Source organism: Citrus clementina, unplaced genomic scaffold, assembly GCF_000493195.1.
Source record: "Citrus clementina cultivar Clemenules unplaced genomic scaffold, Citrus_clementina_v1.0 scaffold_2, whole genome shotgun sequence".
In the NCBI taxonomy this organism is placed as follows: domain Eukaryota; kingdom Viridiplantae; phylum Streptophyta; class Magnoliopsida; order Sapindales; family Rutaceae; genus Citrus; species Citrus x clementina.
Window position 1 is genome coordinate 8,324,494 of NW_006262688.1, and position 10,495 is coordinate 8,334,988.

General features: G+C 33.6%; 1 protein-coding gene across 5 annotated transcripts; it reads left to right on the top strand.

Annotated features, from left to right (window-relative positions):
* The first annotated feature begins 3,238 nt into the window (after positions 1-3,238).
* LOC18051128 (syntaxin-81) lies at positions 3,239-9,929 on the top strand. Of its 5 annotated transcripts, XM_006446304.2 has the most exons (12): positions 3,239-3,398; positions 3,544-3,636; positions 5,181-5,280; positions 5,623-5,706; positions 5,890-5,994; positions 6,306-6,449; positions 7,189-7,431; positions 7,546-7,677; positions 7,933-8,398; positions 8,962-9,255; positions 9,349-9,390; positions 9,616-9,929. In XM_006446304.2, exons 3-9 carry the CDS (start codon positions 5,203-5,205, stop codon positions 8,074-8,076), a joined length of 930 nt encoding a protein of 309 aa, XP_006446367.1. In that variant the 5' UTR covers positions 3,239-3,398; positions 3,544-3,636; positions 5,181-5,202; the 3' UTR covers positions 8,077-8,398; positions 8,962-9,255; positions 9,349-9,390; positions 9,616-9,929. The 5 variants fall into 5 exon arrangements, with proteins under 5 accessions (XP_006446367.1, XP_024046896.1, XP_024046897.1 ...); XM_024191128.1 differs by having other exon boundaries at positions 7,933-9,255; XM_024191129.1 differs by having other exon boundaries at positions 7,933-9,255; positions 9,352-9,390.
* Positions 9,930-10,495: the final 566 nt, after the last annotated feature.

The window sequence follows — 10,495 nt, forward strand, 5'->3', positions numbered from 1 at the left end:
AATATATATATATACACACACGCGTATGTTTTGCAACAAGAGTACAAGATGAAATCTTAGAGAATTTTCTAATTAAAATCAATGGTTATTCATATAACAAAACGCATGTTTGGATCCAATTTCACAACATATAATGCTAAAAATTATTATTAAATCCGAAAGATTCTAAATTTCTAATCATCAAGTCCTGTGAGCAGACTATGTCAAATATCATGCATCTTTGGCCACCCAAATTTACATACAAATACAAATATAAGCTCTGTCCAACAGGTTAGAGAACTGGGTTTGCAATTAATTAAAATATATATTCTCATGATTTGGTAAATCTAATAAATAATATACGTATATATTCTGATCTCCAAAATTTAAAAAGAAAAATCTCTCTATCTCTCAATTTTATATAATATATATTAAAGGCTCCCTTAAGCCACCCACTTCACTTTCCTCGATAACGGAGAGAGAGAGAGAGAGACAGAGACAGAGACGGTTAAGTTTTGGGTTTCTTGCTTCTGCAACTAGAGGATAAATCCAAAGGGATCGCATTGATCCTAAGCCTTAATTATAATTCTCATACTTAATATTCATTAGGACGATGCTATCCCTCTGGATTCCTCCTTCGGTAGCTCATATGTATATATATAATCTCTACATATTATCATATTTTATCTTATATGATGTTTGTGTGCCAGTTTGTGTGCCAGCGTGTGTGTGTATATATATATATATATATGTATGTATATGGGATGGTTCCTACACACTCACCATGCATCACCATGACTGTTCATCTCTGCTCTCCGAATGACTCGCTGATAAACTCACCGGATAGTTGCCCGATACACCACGTAACGTTGTCGCCGAAGAAGTGGAAGACACTGCAAACTTGTCTCCTAAATCAAGTAAGTCAGGATGTCACATGAGCAAATTTACCCTTTCTGCTTTGTTCTTCTTAACTTACTATTATTATTATTCCCTTTTTTTCCCTTTTTCTCGCTATCAATTAATATCTGTGTTTACATTTATATAGCTTGTGTTGATAGATCATAAACTCCAAATCCCACATGAGCATATATATTTGGGTCCGAGTTTTTCTCATAGATGCGAAATTGGCTCCAGGAGGTCAGCTGATGATCATCTATATATGTTACTATTATAGTCGTATATGTACAGTTGTCACGAATGTGGGTTTTGCTTATTTTATACAAACACAAACTCAGTTTCTGGTACTTACGAATTATTATAAGCCAAAACTGAAAACAAATATTTCATTTTAATATTTCTAATTCCATCAGCACATACATATATTTCTAGCAAAACATTAAGCAATATTTTAACTAAATGGTTGAGGTTTCTAAGCAGTAGAATTGTTATTTTTTTTCTTAATTAATTTTGCTGCGAGTTATCTGTTTCCTGCAATAAGAAACGAGTATGGAGCTGCTATCAATGAATCATCGTTAGCAGAGGAAATTTGTTTTTTGTTTTTTGTTTTTTTTTTAAAAAAAAACCAAGTGGAGGCTAGCAATGCATGCAAATAAAACAGTCATTAAAACACGTCAATGATCAACTGACCAAATAATTGTAAACTTGGAGAGGAATTTTATCCATGATAATTTTCTAGTCACTCTCTGCTTGACCAAACAAGAAACGTGAAGAGTCAAGACTCCAAGTCACAAGCTTAAAGGACTTTAATCAGAATCTAAGGCACTGGATGATTATTATGCTAATTTAAGCCTTAAGTGTTCGCTTCTTCTTCTTCTTTTATGTTCCCCCCCTCCAACTTTGGGGCCTCATATTGAGAGCCTCAAAGGCAAAGAAATCACATACATGACATGTAATGAGACCTTCAAAAATGTCCTTTAAAACTTACTCAAATTTTGAAATAAAGATTAGTGCATGCATGATCAATCTTTCTGTGATCTCCCTTCTTAGAGAAACATCAAACACCCTTCTTGAATGGGCAGTTAAAAAACAACAAAGTCAATGTGGCCATTTTCCTTGCATCTTATATTAAACTTTTACTGGTGTATATATGACTTTTATTAGCATTTAATCAATAGAATCCAAGCACCCAAATAGCTTTTCTGCTAATATTTATCATGTGATATGATCATTGTCATGTTGTTTTGGTGGAAGCAAAAAACTTGAAGTGCTTTAATGAAAGGAACTGAAGCTGAATATATTACCATTGTTATCAGCGGCCTCTGCAGTGCTTTTAGGTTCAGTAAACATGCAAACGTGGTTATAAGAAGTAAGGGTAATATCGTAATTTCGGTTCACTTGCATGTAAATAATTACATTAAGTAGATAAGCAGACATTAATAAAAGAGTATTTAAGTCCATAAACTGTGTAAATAGCACCACTTCATTTATTCCCGATATAGTTTTTTGAATTTTGAAAGCCTAATTTTTTTTTTTTTGAAAAGTGAAAGCCTAATTTTTAAATCAAGGGCAACCAAGTCTTTTTCAATCAGTTAACGGAGTATTCATCAAAGAGATAACGGCCGAATTTGTTGATTTGGGGGCGCGGAGATGGTTGTTGAAACATAGGGTGCGCGCCAACTTTTTGTTGAAACATGTGGGGGCTGGCGAAAAATAAGGGTAATTTTTAAAAATCTCCCATGAGGTTTGGATTTGTTGTAAGTAGATGGCAAGAATCTGTTTATTTATAAAAAATTTTCTACCGTCAGTTAACTTTAACATTGACCGTTAGTTGACTGTGCAAAGACAATATTACCCTTAACAACAATTTGTAGACGGAAATAACTAAAAAAAATTTAAAATTATTGGCGCAAAAAGCACAAACTCTATTTTTTGACAATTTTATCCTTGTCAATTCTAAAAATTTACAATATCATAGGTAAAAATTATAACTATTTCATTTTCAATTTTTTAATTTTATCTTTTTTGTAGAAATTTTAAAAAAATATTAATAATTTAAAGAGAATTTTTTAAATTTTTAATTTTATCTTTCTTGTAGGAACTTTAAGAAAATATCAATAATTTAAAGAGGGTAAAATAGCCAACAATTTTAATTTTTTTATAGTTATTTCCGTTTATAAATTATTGTTAAGAATAATATTATTTTTACACAATCAACTAACGGTTAATGTTAAAATTAACTGACGATAAGATATTTTTTATAAATAAATTAATTCTCGCCGTCTACTTGCAATAAGCACAAAACTGAGGGGAAGTTTTTAAAAATTACCTCGAAAAATAACCCTCAAAACTGAAACCGAATCGATTACAATTACAGACACATCTTCGATTGCAATTTTTTCCCCCACGGGTCACTTTCTTTCTTCTCCAAATCTCGCAGCCGACTGCTTCAGTCTCTCCATCACATCTAAGATAAGCAGCCGTCGTCGTTCGTTGCTTGCCGTCCGTCATCCGCACCTGAGGTCAGTTTCTCTATCTTTTCTGCACAGTTTCTTTCTTTCTCTTTTTACTTTGCCATTGTTTTGATTTTATTTGATTTTATGATATGGGATTTATAAATTGAGATTTTCTGAATCTAGGTTTTTTATTTTGTAACGTGATTTACAGTTCCATCTTAGCTGATTGGTGTTCTCAGTAGAAGATGAAGAACAAATTGTAGCTCTGGCTCTGCCCATTTGCTTCAATTGTGAAGACTGAAGGGTAAGAGGCCGACGCCCTCGCGCTTCTATAATTTATGGATACTGTGTCATGGGTTACTCTTGCTGGTAGAAATTCAGTGATATATTCTTGCTTCTATAATTCTTGCCCTTTTTTAAATATAGGTATTTAATTTTTTTAACGATAAAGAGTAGTGCTACTGTATAATTAAAGTTGGAATTAATAAAAAAATTTATATCGCAACTGATTTTTTCTTAGTTGTCTTCTGGACTGGAAAGTAATTAAATTAATCCCAACTGATTACAAGTGCTACAACAACTTGAAGAACAGTTTGAAGATTTAAAAGTAAGAGTGTGTTGTACATGGACACAATTCATTGATGCATATATGTGCTGAAAAGAAGAAAATGTTACGTGATGGGGTGCTATCTTGGCTTTTGCAATTCATTGATGTAATAAACTGAATTCTTGCACAGTTGCATTAAACTTTCAGATGTTTGAGTGCTAACTTGACTTTTGCAGAACAAAATTGAATTCGCTAGATTGATCTCAGGATAGTTTATGAGAAAGATATATTACCATTAACTATATATCACTGTTATACATTTTTTCCCCCATTGCATTCATAATTTTAACAATACGCATGGTTTAACTAATGATTCATTTGTTGTTTAGTGGAGGTATATGATTATGATTTTTCTGCCAATTTTTTTTAAATGTAGGTCTATAACGTCGCTGCAATGTTGAATGTTTTCATCCTCTTTTCTTTCATATTCTTTTATTTCATGTCTGAATGTTTCTGATTTTCCTGGATGATTGTTTAGTTTCAGTTTCATTTCTGGTTTTCGAATTCTGTAAAATGAGGTGACAAATTCATGTGATTGATCTTGATGAATTAGTTAGTGAGTCAGTTTATCTAAACATTATGTATGAGTTCTACATCACGGTTGCTAACATTTGGTTGATGATTGATTATATTTTGGAAGCATTACAGGTCATTAGTAAAGCAATATAAAAATAGGTCATCAGTCCCGAATTCAGATGAGAACCCACAATCCAGCCCATAACCCATTTCTCTTACCCTCACTGACAGAGTTGAATCTTTCTAGCTCCAATGGCAGTGTTTCAGAATTCTTTTAGTTGAGATTGATAAAAAATGAATACCAATCCCTTGCAAAGACTGAGATCTGCTTGAGTTTCAGCAAATTACAGTACAATTAGTCTGTCTTCATCCTCTTTTTTCCCCCCTTTTATGTGTTTTTCCTTTCAACATTACTGTCCGATCTTGTTTACCAATTTTTAGATACGTTATGGAATTGAATTAATAATTTTTTTTAAAAAAAGCGTTATACCGATTCTTTAACAAGGACTCAGTATCTATACAAATGGGTATCTTTATTTTTCTCAGAAGAATCCAATCTCAGCTTGTTTGGTAACCTTATATTCTCGCATGAATTTTCCAAATTTGCATTTCTATGACACGGGTTTATTAGTAATTTTCTATTTTTCTGTTTAATTATGAAAATGAGGAATCTTCATTTGATTTCTCAAGTGTGTGAGGTGTTGATGGTTCTATTTTTGCTGAAGGTATTACCTGTGGTGATAAATTATGGCGAGAATTAGGGATAGAACTGAGGATTTTAAAGATGTGGTGAGGCATACTGCTGTTTCTTTAGGTTATGATGAGGTATGTTTACTCTGTCAGTTCATTTTGTCTCTAAATGTTTTTTTAGGATGCTTTTTACTGTTGAAGAGTTCTTTGGAAAATTTGAGTTATTGGGGTAGGATTTTTATAGTGTCTTGCAATATGTATATGGCATCTATATGAAAGATCCTAAACATCGTGTGGACGATTAATAATTTTGTATTTTGAGGGCAAAGCACGGGTAGCCCTGTAAACTTTCTGGAAAAGGATATTTATAACATTCATATGTGTGGATTTGCTTGTTATTGTTCAAATTGCAATCACCACTTCTGATATCTTTTAAGTCTTAACTCCAACTTCCCATGTTTTGATTGCTTTTAACAGTCCAAACTGGCAGCCATAATGGCTTCGTTCATAATTCACAAACCACGGGAAAGATCGTCTTTTACCAAAGCTGCTCTCAAAACGGTATGCTCACGATTGTTGCTTCGTGCTTCGAAATATGTTAGTTATTTATTCCACACAATGGTCAACTTTGCTGGAATTCAATTTCACAGGAAGAATTGTTGTTGTTTACTTTCTTCAACAAATAAGAAATCAAATATATGTGCTATCCATATGATTAATAAAGTTTTTCACTCCTTTTGTTAGCTTGAAAGCGTTGGAGCTTTGAAACAGTTTATTTTGAATCATAGGAAAGATTATGTTGAGATGCACCGTACAAGTGAGCAAGAAAGAGACAGCATTGAGCATGAAGTAAGTATTTGTCTGTTATGAATTTTTTTGTTGTTATAAATTTTTTGTAAAGGAAAAAATCATTGGAGACATTGTCTTATCTTTCCGTCTTGCACGATATACAATATTCTAGCTTATTGTAGATTCATTGACAAAACTATCTGTGTATCTATCTACTTGTGAAAGTCATTTTTGTGTTTATGCAAGAATCTATGGAAATTGTTCATATCAAAATGCAACATGTGATTTTTTTTCTCGGTAATGAAACTGCATATTTTCGAAGAGTAAATTGTTTATTCCTCAAATGTTGATGGTGTTTCAAATTTATGCAGGTTACGGCTTTTATTAAAACTTGCAAAGAAAAAATTGACATTCTCCAAAATAGCATAAATGATGATGAAGCAAATTCAAAGGGCTGGCTGGGCCTTAAAGTGGATAGGTCCAACGCTGATACAATAGCTCACAAACACGGGGTGGTATGACTATGTTTATCTGCTGTAATGCATATCCTATGTTTAATTTACTTGCTTATCTCTTGATATTTGAGCTTGATTAAATTTTTTGTGGTGTATTTGAAGTCACGTTGAAAATGAAAACTAAGAGGCTTCTTTCTCCCTTAGCTATTTGTTTATAACCAAGAAATTAATAGTCTTGCAAAATTAGATCTTAATAGAAGACTAGCTGCTTCTTCTCTGCTCGTTCCCTTAATTTTTGACACAATCACTCAATCGTTGCCTTGGTTTTGAATGGTTAGGGACTTGTACACATTGTACACGCTGCTCATGTTGCTTTCATTTGATGAAAAGGCACTCGAATGTTGATAGATTTGTGTTGGATGGGCAATAGTACTATCAGTGAAGGGGAACACAAGTTATTGAAGGATATTAACTATCCATAAATAGTGGCAATTTTTTGTTTTACAACTATGGATTAACTTTGTGGGTTTCACTAGGATAATATGCTTGGTAAACAAAAAATTAGTTCATTTGTTTCCATTGTGGAGCAGTTAAGCAATTGCTTAACGAGTGAGCTTTTTCGGAACTAACTCATCTTATTTTCTGAAATTCTTGTATACCGTTTTCTTACGCTGTTGATTCAAGAGCAATGTTTTTCTTGTTTATTTTCTTGACTGTAGATTCCATTGGGTGACTTCTTGTTTCTTAGCACATTGTTTAGCCAATTAATTTCCTGTATACTTTTATTCATAATCTGCAGGTTCTAATTTTAAGTGAGAAACTCCATTCAGTTACGGCACAGTTTGACCAGATGAGAGCCATCCGTTTCCAAGATGCTATTAACAGAGCAATGCCAAGAAGAAAACTCAAGCGAGAGACTGTTTCAAAATATGCAGATACTTCTAATCCTAACAAATCTGATATGAGGGAGCTTGATGAAATTCAACCTGAACCCCTTACTGTCCAGCAGCAATTATTGGATGATGAAACACGTGCCCTTCAGGTTGAATAGAATTTGTTTCCTATAATTTTCACAGGGTTTTCAACCATGTGTGTCCTCAATAGCATTAGATCCTTGTAAAATCTATGGTGCTTTTCTGATGAAATTATTATGCAGGTAGAGTTGACTAGTCTCCTTGACGCTGTTCAACAAACCGAGACTAAGATGGTAGAGATGTCTGCATTGAATCATCTGATGTCAACACATGTTCTGCATCAAGCCAAGCAGATAGAGCATCTGTATGAGCAGGTCAGAAACTTTTACAAAATTTTACATATATAAAGTTTGCTTTTTGAGAACTCTACTTGTATCTTAATTCAATAATCAAAGGAGCATTTAACAATTGTTGCAATACAGTAAATTGAGACATACCTCTTTTCTCTTGTTATCATCATAATTAGTCAGGATTCACTTTGTGTTTCTCCATTGGTTGGAGTTCCAGTGCTGGGATTATATTATATAACCTCTCTTATATTTCTTTCTCCTAAACTTATGTTCACACAGGCTGTTGAAGCTACAAAGAATGTTGAGCTTGGTAACAAACAACTATCTCAAGCTATCCGACGGAACACCAGCAGCAGGACCTTTCTTTTGCTTTTTCTATTTGTACTTACTTTTTCAATCCTCTTCCTTGATTGGTATAGCTAAAGAAATATTCATTTCCCCACTTAAAAGGGTCCCTTTTAGTCTGACAAAGTAAAGAGAAAAATTGTGTCTATTAGTTATTCTTTATCAATAACTCAAAAAAATTGTGTCTTTTTGAATAAACTCAAAAGCCCATATTTTGAAAAAAACTCAAAAAAAAATGTGTCTATTAATTAAGAAGGTTAGGGTTTTAGGGTTTCTCCTGGTTGCATTTTGTATAATCAATTGCAGCCTCAGTCTTAGTTGCAGAGCTTCAGTCTTAGTTGCAGAGCTTGTTGTGTCGTTCAGACAAAATGGTCAAGGGACACCAAGGAGAGGGAGTCAGGTGAGGTCCCTATGAAAATGATCTCACTCACCCAATAAATAACCCTAATTTTTTACTTTGATTTCCCCTTTTTTCTCTATTTAAAAAGTTACTTGTGTTCTCATTTTATGTCATCAAGAGTTAATCATCAATTCATCGTCTTTTGTGTTGGAAATCATCTCCTCTTTTTTTTTTATTAAAAAAAAACAAAATTAGTTGTTTCTTACACATTTGCTAATAATCAGTCAAAAGTTCAATTTCAATCGTGGGTTTTATTTCTAGGAAATTGAAATGGTGTTTTTACTTTTTAGTCTTAACCAAGTAAAGCAAAATACTGATTTGATAATTCAATCATGTGTATACTATTAAAATTTAGAAGTAGCTTCTGTGATGTGTTTTGTTTGATGCTCTCTGTAACAACAGAAGGATTAATTTGTGTTGTTATGAGGAGTTTGTTCAAGGAGAAGTTTTTAAATGCTAGCGTTAGATATTCTATTTGATAAGTAGTGTATATGGTTTGAAAATTTTTCATGACGATTATCCTATCCTTAATTCCTTAACCACTCTTAATCTGAGTTTTATAGGGACCTAGGATAGCATCGGAAGAGCGAGGAATCTTGAAATTCTTTTTAATGCTATTACAACTTTAAGGTCAAAGTCCAACCAGTACCCAAACACTTCATTGATCCATATTGAGGGAGTGAACACCAAGGAAGAGGTGTCATGGTACTGTGGGAAGCGTATGGCTTACATTTACCAGGCTAAAGTGAAGAAGAATGGATTGCACTATCATTGCATCTGGGGCAAGTTCCAAGGCCTCATGGTAACAGTGGGGTTGTTCGTGCTAAATTCAAGTCCAATCTGCCTCCAAGTCCATGGTATCTTAACCATGTCATTATTACTACTGTTATTAAATGGTTCCCTTGTCTTCAGATTTGATTTTTGAGTTTTTTTTTTTAATGTCGTTCAAGGAGACAGAGTTAGGGTCGTCATGTACCCCGGCAATATCTGAGGTAATTTTACCCTTTTGTTCATATGCATGTCAGTTGCATTGTGGTATAATTATAATTATTTGGTTTGAGAAGTTCATATTTCATGCTGTTTGCTTTGCGAAATGCCTTTTTTGTCCTTATGTGAACTTTGTTCCTAGTATAGGATTCAATCAGTTGTCTCCAATGCAAGATTCTGTCCTCTCAGTTGGGCCTGGGTTCTGATCCAGCTCATATTTTCTGTTGCAGGTCCTCCAGCCCCTAGATGTCGGATTAAGGCTGTCGACAACTTGGAAGGAATCTCTGCCTTTTTACTTGTGTTATAAGCTAGGTTTGAATTCATGTGTTATGGAGCCGAATCATTTTTGTTTCATTAAGATGGTAAATGAGACATTATATTCACTGAAACTGATGTCAGATCTTTTTGCTCCAGCAGTTTCTATCTCATTGCATATTTGGGTGATTTACATGGTTGATCTAAAACTTCAGTTAGGTTCTAGCAACCATATTCTGCTATTATTTCAAGTACTACTTCTCGACGTATCAAGTTTATGAAACCATTAACCTTGTTGCTTATTTGTTGACATACTCCAGTATGGACCAACCTATTTGATTTTTCTGGTTGCATGGAGTGTTCCGATTTCATGGTATGATGTGTTATAATCTGTTCATATAATTATATGATGCTTCTGTGCTGTTTTCAAGGTTCTGTCCCTTGTTTATTTGGTTGTAACCCTTAGCAGGGGCAAGCTTTCCCGGTGCGAACTGAATCTGAAAAGATTTTGACCTTTTTCTCCACTTGACATTGTAGGATTCAAGGATTCATGCACTTAGTAAAATATTTGTTTATGCTTAATAAGTTTTGGTGGAGTAATTATCTGAAAAAGGCAAGATTCAAGAACAAAGCAGAACGTTACAATGCGGCCTCCGATTTTTAATTTTTCAGAAAAGATTTGATCGTTTTGGTGGTATATGACCATTGATTCGTTGGATTATAAACATCTAAATCTACCCAAAAGATTTGAAGACTTTGTTGAATCAAGTAGATTTGGAATTAGAGAGGGTAGGGCCAGCAACGTGGAATGCATTTGCATTATCTCGTGTTATGTTTATATCTTGGGAGGGAGAT